General features: G+C 41.4%; 3 protein-coding genes across 4 annotated transcripts; 2 read left to right on the top strand and 1 right to left on the bottom strand.

The window, feature by feature from the left end:
* Nucleotides 1–656: 656 nt before the first annotated feature.
* Nucleotides 657–4,342, top strand: LOC311145784 (epithelial cell adhesion molecule-like). Of its 2 annotated transcripts, none has more exons than XM_084182096.1 (8): nt 657–860; nt 2,587–2,827; nt 2,937–3,008; nt 3,109–3,172; nt 3,276–3,377; nt 3,605–3,781; nt 3,886–3,945; nt 4,030–4,342. In XM_084182096.1, the coding sequence occupies exons 1-8, from the start codon at nt 662–664 to the stop codon at nt 4,090–4,092; spliced, it is 978 nt and encodes a 325-aa protein (XP_084038222.1). In that variant the 5' UTR covers nt 657–661; the 3' UTR covers nt 4,093–4,342. The 2 variants fall into 2 exon arrangements, with proteins under 2 accessions (XP_084038222.1, XP_084038221.1); XM_084182095.1 differs by having other exon boundaries at nt 3,276–3,392.
* On the bottom strand, nt 4,338–19,527 carry LOC311145783 (26S proteasome regulatory subunit 4). Its single transcript, XM_084182094.1, has 11 exons — nt 19,480–19,527; nt 19,156–19,209; nt 18,869–18,965; nt 18,460–18,584; nt 18,016–18,201; nt 17,751–17,879; nt 17,474–17,570; nt 16,702–16,891; nt 5,255–5,406; nt 4,918–5,072; nt 4,338–4,734 (listed from the first exon to the last, which is right to left on the bottom strand). Exons 1-11 carry the CDS (start codon nt 19,480–19,482, stop codon nt 4,600–4,602), a joined length of 1,323 nt encoding a protein of 440 aa, XP_084038220.1. The 5' UTR covers nt 19,483–19,527; the 3' UTR covers nt 4,338–4,599.
* On the top strand, nt 14,161–16,589 carry LOC311145785 (intelectin-like). The gene has a single exon (XM_084182097.1). The coding sequence runs from the start codon at nt 14,341–14,343 to the stop codon at nt 15,307–15,309; it is 969 nt and encodes a 322-aa protein (XP_084038223.1). The 5' UTR covers nt 14,161–14,340; the 3' UTR covers nt 15,310–16,589.
* Nucleotides 19,528–20,279: the final 752 nt, after the last annotated feature.

The following is a 20,279-nucleotide window of genomic DNA, read 5'->3' as shown; positions in this document are numbered from 1 at the left end:
CAAAAATGTCCATATTTTGATTGAATTAAATATCTACTTTTATGTCAAGGACTTGAGTTTAAACTGATTTAAAAAATAGATTACTGTGTTCATTTAAAATGAATATTTTGTTTCCTAACACTGGTCTGTCAACCTTTATTTAAAAATAAGCTCTAAGCCTTTCACGCATTGTGAATCCTGAGGGATGCTTGTGTGCATTTCCTGCAGGATAACGACATCACAGCTTAATGGTGTGGAACGGAGCACACCTGAGTGTACACTTTAGAGTCAGGAGGGAAGGAGTGAGGAAACACAGACATGAGGGTAGAGAAGCTTTATATAGTCTCATTACTGCTTATCCTTCAGAGTAGTAGAGCATCCACTCTGGCTTTCCCAGGTGAGTCTGACATTTCTGATGACCTTTAACCCATTATAATGTGCCTCTGTGAGTTAACTGGATTGACCTCTCTACATGCTACTAACTATATTCTAAATTTCTACTTGATACATACTACTCCGGCTATGCTATGGTGATGTAGAATTTCATTAGTGAAATAAATGGTAACATGGATATTATGTAGTCTTGCTGATCCTATGTAGTTATTTCTCATAGCTGATAGCATTTTTTCCTGAAAGCAGATCAACAGAACTTTTCTCTTATATTTGAAAATAACTTCCATTCATGATGTTCTTTATTCTGATCACAGATAAAGAATGTAATGATGATGCATTTCCTTTCCGGGAAGACTGCGAGGTTGACACAGTGTGTGGAGAAGCTGTATGTCATCACAACCAGTATGTCACCTGCCATGTCAATCGCTGTGGCACCTGTGAACCTGTGTTCCGAGGCTATGACAACATCACTGTCAACTGCACCCAATGTAAGTGAGAGACCATCTTCTATAGTATTGGCACATATCTCTTATCTACAGTGGGATTTGCCTTGTATATCAGTATGATTTTAGACATGTAGGCTTGGACATAAATTAAGTGGTCAATGGTTTCCTTTGTATAAATCCACACACATTACTCTGTAGGCTATGTCTATCTGATATCTCCTCTGGGTGACCTGAGAGAGTAAGTTTTGAATGATACACTACCAGTCAAATATGTGGACACACCTAGTCATTCAAGGGTTTTTCTTTATTTTTACATTGTAGAATAATAGTGAAGACATCAAAACTATGAAATAACACATGGAATCATGTAGTAACCAAAAAAGTGTTAAACAAATCCAAATATATTTTATATTTGTGATTCTTCAAATAGCCACCATTTGCCTTGATGACAGCTTTGCACACTCTTGGCATTCTCTCAACCACCTTCATGAGGTAGTCACCTGGAATGCATTTCAATTAACAGGTGTGCAGGGGGTATACAGAAGATGGCCCTATTTGGTAAAATACCAAGTCCATATTATGGCAAGAACAGCTCAAATAAGCAAAGAGAAACGACAGTCCATCATTATTTTAAGACATGAAGGTCAGTCAATACGGAACATTTCAAGAACTTTGAAAGTTTCTTCAAGTGCAGTCGCAAAAAACATCAAGCGCTATGATGAAACTGGCTCTCATGAGGACCACCACAGGAATGGAAGACCCAGAGTTACCTCTGCTGCAGAGGATAAGTTCATTAGTTATCAGCCTCAGGAATTGCACTCCAAATAAATGCTTCACGGAGTTCATGTCACAGACACATCTCAACATCAACTGTTCAGAGGGGGACCGTGTGAATCAGGCCTTCATGGTCGAATTGCTACAAAGAAACCACTACTAAAGGACACCAATAAGAAGAAGAGACCTGCTTGGGCCAAGAAACACGAGCAATGGACATTAGACCGGGGAAATGTGTCCTAATTGTCCAAATTGGAGATTTTGAGTTTGAACCGCTGTGTCTTTGTGAGACACGGTGTGGGTGAACGGATGGTCTCCGCATATGTTGTTCCATCTGTAAAGCATGGAGGAGGAGGTGTTATGGTGCTTTGCTGGTGACACCGTCTGTGATTTATTTAGAATTCAAGACACACTTAACCAGCATGGCAACCACAGCATTCTGCAGCGATACGCCATCCCATCGGGTTTGGGCTTAGTGGGACTATCATTTGTTTTTCAACATGACAATGACCCAACACACTTCCAGGCTGTGTAAGGGCTATTTTACAAAAAAGGAGAGTGATGGAGTGCTGCATCAGATGACCTGACCTCCACAATCCCCCGACCTCAACCCAATTGAGATGGTTTGGGATGAGTCGGACGGCAGAGTGAAGGAAAAGCAGCCAACAAGTGCTCAGCATATGTGGGAACTCCTTCAACACTGTTGGAAAAGCATTCCAGGTGAAGCTGGTTGAGAGAATGCAAAGAGTGTGCAAAGCTGTCATCAAGGCAAAGGGTGGCTATTTGAAGAATCTCAAATATAAAATATATTTTGATTTTTTAAACACTTTTTTGGTTACCACATGTTATTTCATAGTTTTGATGTCACTATTATTCTACAATGTAAAAAATAGTACAAATTAAGAAAAAACCCTTGAATGAGTAGGTGTGTCCAAACTTTTGACTGGTACTGTACATGAAATTGGAAATATTTCATTATTTTACTCTTAATTAGTGACTCCCAAGTGTCGTCTAATACACCTGGAGATGTTGAGCAAGCACAGAATGGGGACCATGTTACCTGGGGGGAGTTCAGAGACAAAGTACCACCCAGACTGTGATGGAGCTGGTATGTTCAGACCTAAACAGTGCAGAGAGGAGGACGCCAACCTATGCTGGTGTGTTAACAAGGCTGGAGTCCCAGTCTCTGACAAGACGCATGACCCCCTCAAATGTGAATGGCTGGTCACAGTCCAGTGAGTAAAATCATGAAAACTATATTTTATTATTGTATTATTATTATATAATGTTTCTAAAATATATGCTAAGTGATCAATAATGATATGTTCTCTCTTTCATTTGTAGTGTCATTGATATTCAATTCGCATTTAAAGTGGCGTTCACACCTGTTGCAAAAACCATGGATGAGATACGAAGGTATGCGTCCTTCCTCTGTAGTAAGCCATTGATATGCATTTCTTATTAAATAACAATTTTATTGAAAAGTTATGTTGTCACGGCACCATTGTTGTTTCAGGCAGTTGGTATTAAAGCTGGACAGGGAATATACACTGGATAAAACACAGATCTTAGACATAACTGTGAGTAAGCAGGCATGTTTCCTCAGATTATTGTTCGAGATTGAGTGTGAGAGAGATCTGTCTTTATGAATGTGCCATCTGTGCCGGTCGGCCCACTCCTCAGGTGCGGGAGCTGTACCAGGTAGTGTCCATCCGCCTGACTGACAACAGGACAGACAAAGAGCCAGTGGACATAGCAACTGTGGCCTACTACATTGAGAGAGATGTGAGACATTTTATTGTAAGAGCTGTATCTGCTTTCAGACCCTTCAAAAAGGCTTTGTTTGCTTGTAAAGTCATTGAATGTAACATTCGATTCAAGGGCTCCATATTTTAAGAAATAATTCAAAGGAAATATTTTTTGTATAAAAGTCTGTTCAATCTGGCATGCCTGGTGCTAATATTTTGCTTTAACTATGCAGTGAAATTTAACTGTTTTGCCATCCCGTCTAGTTGAAAAGCAACACTTTTGGGTTTGAGGTGGACGGTTGGAGACTAGAGGTGGTGAGGGACTCCGTCAAGGTCCTATTCTTTCACTATGACCACCCACACATGGACATGATGACCATCAATCCAGGCGTTGCTGCCCTCATCATTGCTCTGGCCATTATCATTGGTGTTTCTGTATCTGTGAGTCTAAGAGCAAAATCACTTGTACACTAGATTCAGTACGATACCACTGCTACCCTCACGTCACAACTTCTTTCTCTCTCTTTGTCCATCACTATTGTCAGGCGGTGGTACGAAGGAAAGCTCTGCTGGAGAGAAGGAGATTCCAGTTTGAAGTCATTGAGGTATAGTCACTGGGAAGAAACAAAGACCGATACAGTAAACCCTTATGTATTGTCCTGTGTTTTACTCGCTCTTTTTAAATGCAGGTTCAAGGGCAGGACAACCACATGGAACAACAAGAAGCTACCATGACCTACTTTGTTATGTGACATCGTACTTTAATATCTTTGTTGATTGTAGTAGATTTGTTTTCTCTTCATGTTTGTTTTTTTAGTTGTCACGCATTTCATTTATATGCAAAGTTGCCAAATTATCTCCTTCCCTGATTGAAACAATAGTCAGCTGTACATTATGGAAATATTGTAATTGGTTGATTTCTTAACATGGATTCTATCTTGTAGCTTTAATCAAATATTAAAACAAGAATGTACTTTATTTGAAATAAAAATCTGAACAGTTTCCAAAATTGTTTATTTGCTATTATTGTACTTCGAGGTGATACTTACAAGGTTATGGTAACAGACCATAACACAAGATTGTTCATTTGTTCAGAAAGCCAAATTTTATTGAACAGCTGCAGAATTGAATACCAAACAGCTGGCTACATCTAGTCCCAACTGTACAATGAACATGTATGAAAAGATGTACTACGTGATAAGTTTCTAAGCAGTAAGTGAAAGAATAGGACGTTGCTGAGGTGCGTTTCACCCCTGTGGTTAGAGGTATAGTCCCTCTGGTGTCCCTTCCTGTTTCTTGTACAACACGTTCTCCTTCGACTTCTTAAAGTCCTCGTTCGTCACCTTCATCCTGCGCTCTCTCAGAGCCATCAGCCCTGCCTCTGTACAAATGGCCTGAGATGAGAGAAATAAGTTAAACACTTCAGTGAAAATTCTTTGAGATGCCACAGGACTGCAGCAAAACCAGAACATTCAAATATAAAGAGGGGCATACAGTCTTTCTTTTGAGTATGCTGCATTTTCACAGTTAGTCTAATTACTATGTCCCAGCTGGTTGCTGTAACGTCAATACTGCACCTTGATGTCAGCTCCGGAGAGGTCATCCTTGGCCAGGATCAGTTCATCCAGGGTCACATCGTCTGCCACGGTCATCCTGCTTGTGTGGATCTGGAATATCCTTCGCTTGGTCTTCTCATCCGGCAGGGGGAACTCTATTTTACGGTCAATACGGCCTGAGGAGTGGGGGTGGGGGACACAAAAATATATACCAAATCAGAGGACATGCTCCTTGGGGTAATAAGATACTGTATCTCCAATCATTACTTGCTCAAAGTCAGGATTAATTTAGGTGGGCATAGCCTGCATTGTAATTTCCATTGAAGATTTGAAGTCGTATAATAATGTTATTGTGTACCTGGTCTGATGAGTGCGGGGTCCAGGGTCTCTATCCTGTTGGTGGCCATAATGACCTTGACATCGCCTCTGGAGTCAAAACCATCCAGCTGGTTAAGCAGCTCCAGCAAAGTCCTCTGGATCTCCCGCTCCCCTCCCGAGTTAGAGTCATACCTGCAGAGGACACATTACTCAGCACACACCCTCAACCACTGAGACACGCAATACTATTGTAGAGATTACCTCCTATACATGGAGGTTCATTGAGGTATACAAAACTTAGTACTGTAATCCGGTGCCGTTTAAGATGAGGCAGGACGTAATTTAATTTAATTTATATTTCTATTACCGCATATTGGATGACTGTCATTCATATTCCATTCACCCAGCTCAATGTAACGGCTACTACATGATACTCAAATTTTCCCTATACCCATCATGAGGTTGCTAGAACCTAGCCTATGAATGAAAGTTTACAACGTAGGTGCACAGGTCGAGAGAAATTTTAGTAATCAAAGTGACACGTTCAATACCGCCTTGCACACTTGTAGTAATAATAATAATAATAATAATAATAAATTACGGCCCCCCGTAATAATAATAATAATAATAATGCCATTTAGCAGACGCTTTTATCCAAAGCGACTTACTGTCATGTGTGCATATTTTTTTTTTTAAACGTATGGGTGATCCCGGGGATCGAACCCACTACCCTGGCGTTACAAGCGCCATGCTCTACCAATTGAGCAAGAAACTCTTGCCTGCCTCTAGCTGATCTAGGGTGTAATAATTTACATTTAAGTCATTTAGCAGACGGTCTTATCCAGAGCGACTTACAGTTAGTGAGTGCATACGTTATTTTTCATACTGACCCCCCCCCGTGGGAATCGAACCCACAACTCTGGCGTTGCAAATGCCATGCTCTACCAACTGAGCTACATCCCTGCCGGCCATTCCCTCGCCTACCCTGGACGACGCTGTGCCAATTGAGAGCCTGGATTCGAACCAGCTAGCACTGCGATGCAGTGCCTTAGACCACTGCGCCACTCGGGAGTTGACCCTGGATAACCATGTTCCTAACCCATGTCCGTATCCCAAATGGCACCCTATTCCCTACACAGTGCACCACCTTTGACCAGGGCCCATAGGACGCTGGTCAAAAGTAGTGCACTATATAGGGAATAGGGTGCCATTTGGAACACGCACTATATCTTCGGTTTAAGAAACATTTTTTCAACTGAATCGGCGGAATGAATACACCCCTGATCACACGCAAACACAGTTCACTTTCATAGCAGGCACATACAAACAGCATTTACATTTTAGTCATTTAGCAGATGCTCTTATCCAGAGAGACTTACAGTAGTGAGTGAATACATTTTTCAAACCCTCAACCCTGGTATTACAAGTGCCATGCTCTACCAACTGAGCCACAAGGCATGATCCCTTTGATTTTTGTACAATTCCTTCTCGCATCTACACGCTCTCCTCCTCTCACCTTTTCCCTTCGCTTGTGGACTTCAGTGCATAACACATCAGCTGTCTATGACCAGGCAAAAAAAATATTTTAAGCCAAACCTTCATATCATAACTGCTAACCGCCACACACAGCCTACATCGTTGTCACCATATTAACGTCATCGCTACTAGAATTAACGCGTTAGTAAACCTGCTACAATCATGCAGTACAGGCGGGCCCCGGGGGCAATAAATTAATAAAACCAAAAGTTTACCTTGACTTGGAAGAGTTCCAGTGTTGGCTAGCCATAGCCAGCTTGCTAACATAGCATACCTCTCGGTTTGAGCCAGGTGTTTGAGTAGGCTAAACTAGCTAGCTGCATTTGCTAGCTAAGTAAGTGAAAGTAAAAAATATATATACAACAAAATATAGCTAGCGCTCTCTCTCTCGCTTCTCCTTCATTTTTGAAGAAATTAATTTGTTCAATAATTTTCCAACTATTGTCTTTCTCTTTGAGTCAACTACTCACCACATTTTATGCAGTGCTAGCTAGCTGTAGCTTATGCTTTCAGTACTAGATTCATTCTCTGATCCTTTGATTGGCTGGACAACATGTCAGTTCATGCTGCAAGAGCTCTGATAGGTTGGAGGACGTCCTCTAGAAGTTGTCATAATTACTGTGTAAGTATATGGAACGGGTTGAGAACCACGAGCCTCCTAGGTTTTGCATTGAAGTCAATGTACCCGGAGGAGGCCTGAAACTCGCTGTCCTACGGCTACACTATGGTGCTACCCTACAGAGTGGAAAACAGTGTTTTAATCAATTATTTGTTGACGTGAATACATTTAGTATAGTTTTATATAAAAAGGATAACATTTTTCATGTTACACCATTTAAAAAACAATGAAATTCACTGAGGATGGTCCTCCCCTTACTCCTCTTAGGAGCCTCCACTACTGTAATCATATTGTGTCCACTGTACTGCTAATTCAATCATTAAGCAAAAGTAAAGCAAGCAAGTAAGCCTTGTCCGACAACGGCCCTTAGGGCAGGAGCTTATCTCCTGTTTCTGTAGCGAGAGCCAACTTAATGTCGGCCTACCAGTACACTCCCTGGACATACAGAGATGCATCAAGGTTTTGGTATGACTTGATCAGGGATTGAACCCCCAACCTTCCAATCTCAAGGCAGACACTATGGGCATATATTGGGCGACCAACGGAAATTTGGGTGATGGCATGTCACAATTGATCAGAGTTCACATAGAGTGCCTTCAGAAAGTATTCACACCCCTTGACCTTTTCCACATTGTGTTACAAAGTGGGATTAAAATTGATGTAATTAAAAAAAAAAATTATAAAATAAAAAACACCAATACATCTTGATTAGATAAGTATTCCAACCCCTGAGTCAATACATGCTAGAATCACCTTTGGCAGCGATTACAGCTCTCTGCACTGATTACAGAGTATTTCTGGGTAAGTCTCTAAGAGCTTTGCACACCTGGATTGTACAACATTTACCCATTATTCTTTCAAAAATTCTTCAAACTCTGTCAAGTTGGTTGTTGATCATTGCTAGACAGCCAGTTTCAAGTCTTGCCATAGATCTTCAAGCCAATTTAAGGCAAAACGAACTACTCCACTCGGGAACATTCAATGTCGTCTTGGTAAGCAAATCCAGTGTATATTTGGCCTTGTGTTTTAGGTAATTGTCCTGCTGAAAGGAGAATTTGTCTCCCAGTGTCTGTTGGAAAGCAGACGGAACCAAGTTTTCCTCTAGGATTTTGCCTGTGCTTAACTCTATTCCATTTATTTTTATCCTAAAATGACATGCATACCCATAACATGATGCAGCCACCACCATGCTTGAAAATATGAAGAGTGGTACTCCGTGATGTCTTGTTTTGGATTTGCCCCAAACAACACTTTGTATTCAGGATTGCCAGGATTGCCATCTACCAATAGGTGGAATTCTTTGCAAACCATTGGAAAACCTCGCTGGTCTTTGTGGTTGAATCTGTGCTTGAAATTCACTGCTCGAATGAGGGACCTTACATATAATTGTATAATGTGGGGTACAGAGATGGGGTAGTCATTCAAAAATCATGTTAAACACTATTATTGCACAGAGTGAGTCCATGCAACTTATTATGTGACTTGTTAAGCACATTTTTACTCCTGAATTTATTTAGGCTTGCGTTAACAAAAGGGATGAATACTTATTGACTCAAGACATTTCAGCTTTTCATTTTTAATTAATTTGTAAACATTTCTAAAAACATAACTTCACTTTGACATTATGGGGTATTGTGTTTAGATCAGGGACACAACATCTAAATGTAATCCATTTTAAATTTAGGTTGTAACACAACAACATGTGGAAAAAGTCAAGGGATGTAAATACTTTCTGAAGGCACTGTAGGTCTCTGTGATTCAGCAACCAGGAAAATAAGGAGTGCTCAACAATATAAAAAACATTTAAAAAAGGTATTTAAGAAAAACTCAGCATCGGAGCACTCAAAACACCACAGATAGATAGATATACAGTCAGGTCTATAATGATTGGCACCCTTGATAAAGATGAGCAGAAAATACTGTATAAAATAAATAATACAAATACTAACCTATATTGTATGCTCCCCTAAAATTGGGAAATAATATTATTTTATACTAATACAATTGCACAGAGAAGGTTTGTTTAACAAGTAATAAAACAAATCTCAAAGCTTCCACTGGTCCTGTTGCCCTTTTAAAAGGTCAAAGGTCAACGGCATCATTAACTTTACTAAGTACTGGGACATTTTAGCCAAAAACCTGGTTGCCTCTGCCAGGAGGCTGACACTTGGCCGCAAGTGGATTTTCCAGCAAGACAACCCCAAGCAGACATCAAAATCCAAAGAAATAGTTAATTGACCACAAAATCAAAATTTTGCAATGAACATCTCAGTCTCCGGACTTGAACCCCAATGAAAACCTGTGGTCCATAAGTCCATAAGCGCAGACAAAGGATATCAAGGATCTGGAAAGATTCTGTATGGAGGAATGGTCTAAGACCCTTCCCAATGTGTTCTCCAATCTCATAAAACATTTTAGAAAAAGGCTCAGTGTCATTATCCTCGCAAGGGGAAGGTGCTAGAGTATTGAAAACAGGGGTGGCAATAATTTTAACCTTTTTTAGATTTTTTAAAAATTATTAAACATAATTATTTATCTGAGCAATTGTTCAACAGATACTTATTGAAACCTTGGTACAGCAGTGAAGGGAACAGGGAGAGGACTGCGCCTAGGCCGAGTGTGGCCCCTATTAGCAGAACACACACTACCAGTCAAATGTTTGGACACCTACTCATGCAAGGGTTTTTCTTTATTTTTTACATTGTAGAATAATAGTGAAGACATCAAAACTATGAAATAACACATATGGAATCATGTAGTAACCAATAAAAGTGTTAAACAAATCAAAATATGTTATATTTGAGATTCTTCAAATAGCCACCCTTTGCCTTGATGACAGCTTTGCACACTCTTGGCATTCTCTCAACCAGCTTCATGAGGTAGTCACCTGGTAACAGGTGTGCCTTCTTAAAAAATACTTTGTGGAATTTCCTTCTTTCCTTCTTAATGCGTTTGAGCCAATCAGTTGTGTTGTGACAAGGTACACAGACGATAGCCCTATTTGGTAAAAGACCAAGTCCATATTATGGCAAGAACAGCTCAAATAAGCAAAGAGAAACGACAGTCCACCATTTCTTTAAGACATGAAGGTCAGTCAATACGGAACATTTCAAGAACTTTGAAAGTTTCTTCAAGTGCAGTCGCAAAAACCATCAAGCGCTATGATGAAACTGGCTCTCATGAGGACTGCCACAGGAATGGAAGACCCAGAGTTACCTCTGCTGCAGAGGATAAGTTCATTAGAGAGTTACCAGCCTCAGAAATTGCTGGTACTGTATGTTCTTGTTATTGCTAAGTAACGAAGGTAAACACAAGGACAACGGTCAAAAGACGAGGGTGGGGAGGGCACGGTTCCTGTTTTGCAAGCTACAGTGCATTTCAGAAAGTATTCAGACCCCTTCACTTTTTCCACTTCGTTACAGCATTATTCTAAAATTGATTAAATAACACTAAAATCTCATCAATCGACACACAATACCACATAATGACAAAGCAAAAACTGTAATTTTCTTTTTTTTGGTTGAAATGTACATTTACATTTAGTCATTTAGCAGACGCTAAAAAATAAAAAACAAATACTTTATTTACATAAGAATTCTACAACTTGATTGGAGCACTTGTTGTAAATTCAGTTGATTGGACATGATTTGGAAAGGCACACACCTGTCTATATAAAAGGTCCCACATTTGACAGTGCATTTCAGAGCAAAAACCAAGCCATGAGGTCGAAGGAATTGTCCATAGAGCTCTAAGATAGGATTGTGTCGAGGCACATATCTGGGGAAGGGTACCAAAACATTTCTGCAGCATTGAAGGTCCCCAAGAACACAGTTGCTTCCATCATTCTTAAATGGAAGAAGTTTGGAGCCACCGAGACCCTTCCTAGAGCTGGCCGCCCGGCCAAACTGAGCAATCGGGGAGAAAGGCCTTGGTCAGGGAGGTGACCAAGAACCCGATGGTCACTCTGACCGAGCTCTAGATTTCCTCTGTAGAGATGGGAGAACCTTCCAGAAGGACAACCATCTCTGCAGCACTCCACCAATCAGGCCTTTAAGGTAGAGTGGCCAGACGGAAGCCACTCAGTAAAAAGGCACATGAAAGCCAGCTTGGAGTTTGCCAAAAGGCACCTAAAGGACTCTCCAACCATGAGAAACAAGATTCTCTGGTCTGATGAAACCAAGATTGAACTCTTTGGCCTGAATGCCAAGCATCACGTCTGGAGGAAACCTGGCACCATCCCTACGGTGAAGCATTGGTGGCAGCATCATGCTGTGGGGATGCTTCTTTGGTATGACTGCACCGGGGATTGAACCCCCAACCTTCCAATCTCAAGGCGGACACTCTAATAAGGCCACTGAGTTTGTGCAATAGCACAAGAACATATTTGCCAATAGGCAAATATTGGTTGAGTAAGCATTGTTTTCTGGTCATTTGGCATATGCCAACATAGTACTTAAGTAGTAGCTTTCATCCTAGATTTCAATCAAAAATAAACAACAGCGTTGTACCTAAGAATTTAGCCGTGATATATTGGCCATATACGACACCCCCGCGAGCCTTATTGCTTAATCAATTTTAAGTTAGTTGATAAACTAAACTAATATCTATGGAAATGTGTGTGTTGATAGGACTCCATGACTCAGCAACCAGGAAAATAGGAGGGGTGCTCAACAACAAGGTCTTACTCAAGAATAACTTGGCGTTGTAATTGCTAAATAACGGGGTGAAAACAAGGACATGGGTCAACAGACGAGGGTGGGGAAGGCATGGTTCCTGTTTTATGGTTTCTGTTTTGCAAGCTACAATTTTGCCTTTTCACTCTACAACTGTCACCTACAGTACATTCGGAAAGTATTCAGACCCCTTGACTTTTTCCACATTTTGTTACGTTACAGCCTTATTCATCAATCTACACACAATACCACATAATGACAATGGAAAAACAGGTTTTTAGAAAATATTGCAAATGTCCCACGACGCCAGGACAGCAGAGTCACTGACCACCTTCCGGAGACACTTGAAACCCTACCTCTAAAGAATTCCTGGAATAGTATAAAGTAATCCTTCCTCCCCACCCCCCATAAAAAAAATTAAAATAAATAAAGTGGTTGTCCCACTGGCTATCATAAGTTGAATGCACCAATTTGTAAGTCGCTCTGGATAAGTGTGTCTGCTAAATTATGTAAATGAATTAAAAATAAAAAAACAGAAATATTACATTTACATAAGTATTCAGACCCTTTACTCAGTACTTTGTTGAAGCACCTTTGGCAGCGATTACAGCCTCAAGTCTTCTTGGGTATGACGCTACAAGCTTGGCACACCTGTATTTGGGGAGTTTCTCCCATTCTTCTCTGCAGATCCTTTCAAGCTCTGTCAGGTTGGATGGGGAGCGTCGCTGCACAGCTATTTTCAGGTCTCCCTAGAGATGTTCGATCGGGTTCATGTCCGGGCTCTGGCTGGGCCACTCAAGGACATTGAGACTTGTCCCGAAGCCACTCCCTGCGTTGTCTTGGCTGTGTGCTTAGGGTCGTTGTCCTGTTGGAAGGTGAACCCTCGCCCCAGTCGGAGGTCCTGAAAGCTCTGGAGCAGGTTTTCGTCAAGAATCTCTCTGTACTTTGCTCTGTTCATCTTTCCCTCAATCTTAACTAGTCTCCCAGTCCCTACCGCTGAAAAACATGGCCACAGCATGATGCTGCCACCACCATGCTTCACCGTATGGATGGTGCCAGGTTTCCTCCAGACGTAACTCTTGGCATTCAGGCCAAAGAGTTCAATTTTAGTTTCATCAGACCAGAGAATTTTGTTTCTCATGGTCTGAGAGTCCTTTAGGTGCCTTTTGGCAAACTCCAAGCGGGCTGTCATGTGCCTTTTACTGAGGAGTGGCTTCCGTTTGGCCTGATTGGTTGAGTGCTGCAGAGATGGTTGTCCTTCTGAAAGGTTTTCCCATCTCCACACAGGAACTCTGTCAGAGTGACCATCGGGTTCTTGGTCACCTCCCTGACCAAGGCCTTCTCTCTCGATTGCTCAGTTTGGCCGGGTGGCCAGTTCTAGTAAGAATCTAGGTGGTTCCAAACTTCTTCCATTTAAGAATTATGGAGGCCACGGTCTTCTTGAGGACCTTCAATGCTGCCAAATGTTTTTGGTACCCTTCCCCAGATCTGTGCCTCAACACAATCTTGTCTCGGAGCTCTACGGACAATTCCTTCGACCTCATGGCTTGGTTTTTGCTCTGACATGCACTGTCAACTGTGGGACCTTACCTAGACAGGTGTGTGCCTTTCCAAATCATGTCCTATCAATTTAAATTATCACAGGTGGACTCCAATCAAGTTGTAGAAAATTCTCAAGGATGATTAATGGAAACAGGATGCACCTGAGCTCAATTTCGAGTCTCATAGCAAAGGGTCTGAATACTTTTTTAAATTTTATTTTTTACCTTTATTTATACAGGTTTTTCTCATTGAGATAAAATCTATTTTTCAAGAGAGACCTGGTCTAACAGCAGCAGGGGGAACAAAGTATCAGACAAAACAACTTACATACACTAACACAACATTGAACAAATCTATAGCCACACATACAGTACAACAATTACAAAAATGTCTAAAAACCTGTTTTCGCTTCGTCATTATGGGGTATTGTGTGTAGATTGATGAGAAAAATGTTTTATTTAATAAATTTTAGAATAAGGCTGTAAAGTAACAACATTTGGAAAAAGGGAAGTGGTCTGAATACACTATGTTAATGATGCAGATGGTTTGCACCCGGTTTATGTAAATGATTTTGTGGTTAACGAAACAGACCTATTAGCGTGCAACAAGTACAACTCATCCCTGAACCCAGAGTATAAATAAGATGAGTGTGCCTCTCGAGTGTCTCCAGAAGCTGACAAACAAGCTGACGAAGTATTGACAAACTTGAAGCCCTGCCTAGTGTCATCTCTGAGTCCGGTCCAGCCTTCAGCAGAAATGATGTACTGTTCTCTTCTGCTGATGATCCCTCTCCTGATGGCGCAACACATGTCCTGTACAAACCCTTCACTTCTGGGTAAGGCTCCAGAAGTTTCCAAGAGAGAGAAGTTACTAAGAGATAGGTCCCTTTACATCGGCAGAAGCTGCCAGGAAATAAGGGAGCACTATTTTGAATTTGAAGACGGGCTGTACTACCTGACCACAGAGAACGGGGTGGTGTACCAGACCTTCTGCGACATGACCACAGACGGCGGCGGCTGGACACTGGTGGCGAGCGTACACGAGAACAACATCTATGGGAAGTGCACGCTGGGTGACCGTTGGACAAGCCAGCAGGGCAGCAACCCCCTTCGGCCAGACGGGGATGGCAACTGGGTCAACATGAACACTTTCGGAACAGCTGAAGGCGCCACTGCTGATGATTATAAGAATCCTGGCTACTATGACATCAAGGCACAAGACATGTCGGTGTGGCACATTCCCAACAATAAACCGATGAAAGACTGGAACCCCACCGCCATCCTGCGCTACCACACCGAGACACGCTTCCTGAGCCAATATGGGGGAAACCTGTATCAACTCTACCACATGTACCCAGTGAAGTACAACATTGGGGCACCTCTGATTAACAATGGACCCTCGATTCCCATAGTTTATGACCATGGGAACAAAGAGACCACCAAAGCGTTTTACGGCCCTCTCCCTCAAAGGGAGTTTGAACCAGGCTTCATCAGTTTCAGAGCAATTAATAGCGAACGGGCAGCCATGGCCATTTGTTCTGGGACCAAACCCAAAGGCAGTCAGGTTGATGCGTACTGTATTGGTGGTGGTGGGCATTTCCCTGAGGCGGCCCCAAAACAGTGTGGGGACTTCACCTCCTTTGCCTGGAATGGCTATGGGACCCATATAGGCTGGAGTGCATCAAAAGACATGCTTGAGGCAGCTGTGTTACTCTTCTACCGCTGATGGCCAGGCCCATTTACTTTCTACAGTAATTTTGTCAATTATATTACTGTAAACTAAAGCAATACTATAAAAACAGGGGTCTCCAACCTTTCCAAGCATGAGAGCTACTTTATATTTTTATTTTACTTGTCACAAAAAAAAATCTCTTCTAGCTTTCAAATAGGCACATTCTCATCCTCTCCCCTGCAACTCTCAAAGTAGTGCACTGTTTTCTGTCAATATACCTGATAGAATAATGGTTAAAAAACAACTCTAAGGGGGGCCCTATAAAATCTGATTTTATCCCCAAATTATGTTTTATATTTTACCAAATTATGTTCAGTTTAATTTCCTGGTTTTAGAAAAATTACAATTTTTCATAGAGAAACAACAAAATTGGATGTTCTGAATCCACGTTAATGCTTAAATCATATTTAGATTTGAGTGCAATTCCCTTTTAACTGTGCATCTAGCGAGTGAGGAATGCCCTGTCTAATGTGCCAGTTTAGCAATGGTTCTGTATTGCTGCTGCTCATTTCATGGCAAAGTTTGCAAATAACAAATAATAGATACAAATGATATACTTCCTCATGATATACTTTCTGCCAGGTAAGCCTACTTTGCAGTTAGCATATAATTGAGAAGGTTATGGAGAAAGTATTTCTGTCAACCCACAAGATGGTTATCACATCAACTGACTACACACGGAGTGATAGACAAACGCGCACACCACACACACAGACAGATAGAGGAAATATTGCTGGAAATTAATTGGCAGATAGTGTTAGGTTTTTCTTTTTAATACAATAATCGATAACCAGGGGTGGGATACTGTCAATGTTGCATTGAGTAGATAGCAACTGGGAGCTTGCGGTGTCTGATACTTGTGAGATTTGTTTATGACAGTTTGCGGTGGAACATGTGAAAATTACATGTACTTTCAGAATTGTTTGGCGAGCTACTCATAAGTGGGCTGCGAGCTACTGGTAGCTCGTGATCGACCTGTTGAAGACCCCTGCTATAAAACAATAACTATTCAGTACCATCACATGTGAAGATGTGTGCCTTATATAATCATTAAGTTGCTGATTTTGTGATGCCATCTTGATGCCAAAATTATGATTAGCATCAACTTTCTACTTGCTCTAGGCCAGCCCAGGATAATGTAAAACCCTTAATGACAACTGTTGTATTTAGGAGGATGGCAGTTGGAAAGTGGGTTTGTGTGTGCTTGTTTGCATTTTTTCCCCACTGTGCAATAATGTAACAATAAAGTAGTCTATAGATTTGTGAACATGAAATGAGCATACTGTATTTTTTCATTATAAATTATGATGAACTCCTCATCAACATAAGACACATACTCTGCACACAACCTCAATGACCATGGTCTGAAAACCACGCTAGCCTTGCCTTTTAGTCCCGATGGCGTCGATCTCATCGATGAAGACGATGGAGGGCGCGTGTTCCTCAGCCACCCTGAACAGCTCTCGGACCAGCTTGGGCCCGTCCCCCAGGTACTTCTGGATTAGCTCAGAGCCCACCACACGCAGGAAAGTTGCTGACGTCTGGTTAGCCACTGCCTTGGCCAGTAGGGTCTTCCCTAACACACCATAAGAACAGTGTCAAACTATGGCACTTTTAGAGGCGGTTTGCAGAAGTAGTTTTGGACTACAAAGCAAGTTCAACAGAGAATCTCCCTTAAAGGCTTTTTAGTCCAGGATTAGGCTTAAAGGGGCAATCAGCAGTTGAAACTATAACAAAGTGTTTCGGTATAAAGCTGAAGGATGGGGCTGAAGAAATGTAACCACCCTTAACTTCATAGACAGAGCTATGGACTGACCATCCATGATATCAAAATTATAGTTTTAACCATGTTGAGGCTATACAGTGTTTGTTTACATTTACCTTGTTTACAAACATTGGAGTAAAAAAAAGCTAATATTTTGGGTTCTGATGGGGTACTACAGTTGAACTAAGTCCATGTGGCGTTTGTAAGTTATATTCTTCAAGAATCAATGGGAAAATATCATTACTTTATAACTCCGAAAATGAATGTAGCAACTGCAGATTGACCCTTTAATCTGTACACAGGAAAACACCCCTTTGAGTATTACCAGAGAAAATACATATCCAAATGCTGTTCGGTCTTAATTTTTTCCCACAATTGTTTTAGTTGTTTTACCTGTCCCTGGTGCGCCATACAGAATGACTCCTTTAGGAGGTTTGATGCCCATCTCTTCATAGTACTCTGGATGGGTCAGAGGGAGCTCCACAGACTCCTGAGAGGAACACAGCGAACCACAAGTACAGTTGTCAATTAGGAAAAATGGTTACCATGTGTTTGATATCGTTCCATATAAGCCATTACAATGACTCTGTCCTCCAATTTAAAGTGACACTGGCCTCCACATATCCAGCTGTATTAACATGAACTTTTGCAGTGTACTCTACTTCTCTACCTTAATTTCCTGGATCTGGTTATCCAGTCCACCAATGTCAGCGTATGTCTCCTGTGGGGCCTTCTCCACCTTCATCACCGTCACCAGAGGATCAGTGTCATCCATTAGGACCCCAATGACGGCATGGACCTGTGAACACACACGTCACTCAATGGCAGTGTACAGTAAATATCAGCTTTTCAATGAATGCTTTGCCAGAGTCAGGGCAACAGCCAAACACAGCTTATTGGCAGACTCCGTCAGTAATGGCAGACTCAGTCAGTACCTTGTGGTTGAGAAGGACGGAGCAGCCTGGCTCCAGCAGGTCCTTGTCTACAAAGGAGAGGATGCTGACATAGTGCTCAGAGCCCACAGACGTAGAAACGATGGCGTGGTTGTCGTCGATGATCTCCTCCAGGTTCCCCACTGACATGGGGGTTCCTCTCAGATCATCTACCTTTGACCTCTCCTCCTGCAGGACAACAGAGGATGGATTAATTAATTAATATTTAGATAAAAAGGTACAGTGTGAAGGCTTTATAGTGTTATAGTTTATTTATTTTAGTTTATAGTGTTATAGGCTTTATAGGGATGCATTTATAGGGATGCACATTTTTACTGATAGACTACATACTGTTCATATGGTCCTTTTTTTATGCTGCCTGCACATTAAGTGCCTTTGGGGAACAATAAAGATCAAGGCTTTTTAATTGATTTTCTAGTACACTACCTCCTGTTTCTCCTCAAGGGGCTTCATCTGTTCCTGGTTCCTGATAAACTCCTCCTCCATCAGCAGGTAGTCTTTGATCCTCTCCTGCTTCAGCAGCTTCAGCCTGCAGTGTGTGTGGGGAGTTACTGAGAGAGAGGACAGAGGGGAGAGAGGACAGAGGGGGGAGAGAGGACAGATGGGGGAGAGGACAGAGGAGAGAGAGGACAGAGGAGAGAGAGGACAGAGGAGAGAGATAGAGAGAGAGCGAAATCAGTCAGTTGTATGTAACGGGTAAATTGTCTGGGAAAACAGCAGTTGTAAAATTGTAAACAGCAGTCTGTTGCAGTTTACAATTCAACATCAGTAGGTAGAAAGGATCTCTGCCATGACAGTGAAAAGTATAAAGTTAAATGTAGCCCAACTAACTTACCAAGAGGTAGCTTGCTGGCAGCATCAGGTCCCTTGCTCTTCTTCTTCCTCTTCCCAACCCTGGTGGGGATTGGTGGTTCATATTTCTTTTTCTTATCCTGAACAGTCCAGCAAAAGTTACAGAACAGTGTGACTGCTTATCAAACAAAAAGAGTCGGTGTGTATCAAACTGGTTAGATTAATATTCACGTTTTCACAAGGTTGGCCTTAGTGTTATTATCAACATTAGATAGGTACTAGATTGAAACAGAGTAGCAAGCTAGCTAGCTACTAGTATGGATTATTTACCTTGTCGTCTTTTTTTCCTCCCCCGGGTCCATGTCCTCCACTCTGACTTTGACCCTGTCAAATAAATCACATATCGGACACACAGTGAAGATGCACTTAGCTAGTAACAGTAGCTGGATTTCAAAACTATAACAAATTGCTAGCCACAATCTACCTAGGTAGCTAACATGTTTCCACTGGCTGCAAATGGCAGATTGGAGTTAAAATACAGCAAACAAGTCCAACAAAATATGACAGTTTAGAATGTGATCCTAAATTAAGTAAAAAAGTGATTAAATCCTTTAAAATTCTAGAAATAATGAATTGGAGAAACTGCTGGCTCACCATAGCTTGCTATCCGGTCTGTCAGCGTCGCTCACGTAATACGTCATAGTATGGCAAGCGAAGCGCATCAAAATGAAGAAAAACCGACCATATGAAAACTGAGGGAAACCCTGTCGTGGCAGTTTTTTGTGACAACCAAATCAATGGTGAAGACACTGTGGCCAGGACATACAAAGCTATCAATAAGTGAATCTTCATGGAGATTCATTTGCATTTCAAACCAATTCCAACACATCCAACCAGGCCTTTAAACATTGTAAGTACATTCAATCGGCTCATGAAGCCTATCATCCGCTACAAATGGGTCTTGGCTAGAAGGGATACAGCCTTTGTCAAATTGAGGTCAAAGGTAGATTTGTTTAGCATTTTAGCTAACCCAACCCTTTTCCTAACCTTAACCTAATTATCTTAACCTGTTACGTTAACTCTCCTAACCTGCTGGGTAAGTTCTCCTAACCTGCTACGAAAAGTCAAATCTGACTAAATCTGTATCCCATCTAGTCAAAGTCCTGCAAATGGTGGAGACCTCCCAGTGAACAAAATTAAGGAGAAAATATGTTTTTTAGACAACTCTTCCAGATGTTGAAATTAGGTACATTTTCGGTTCTGAATTTAAGTTGAAAATACATATTTTCCGGACGTTGAAAATTAGTTTTTTTCTGGACATAGAAAACCGTATTTTCCGGACATTGAGAAGACATCTTCTACAGAAGAGGTATTTTACAGACGTTGAAAATACGTCTTTTTTTGGTCATTGTTTCTAAGGCCATATTTCAACTGTATACATGTCAATGAAGAAA

Source organism: Coregonus lavaretus (assembly GCF_964263955.1).
Source record: "Coregonus lavaretus genome assembly, chromosome: 18".
NCBI classification, from domain to species: Eukaryota; Metazoa; Chordata; class Actinopteri; order Salmoniformes; family Salmonidae; genus Coregonus; species Coregonus lavaretus.
The sequence above is the reverse complement of the archived record's forward strand: the minus strand, read 5'-3'. Positions and strand labels throughout refer to the sequence as shown.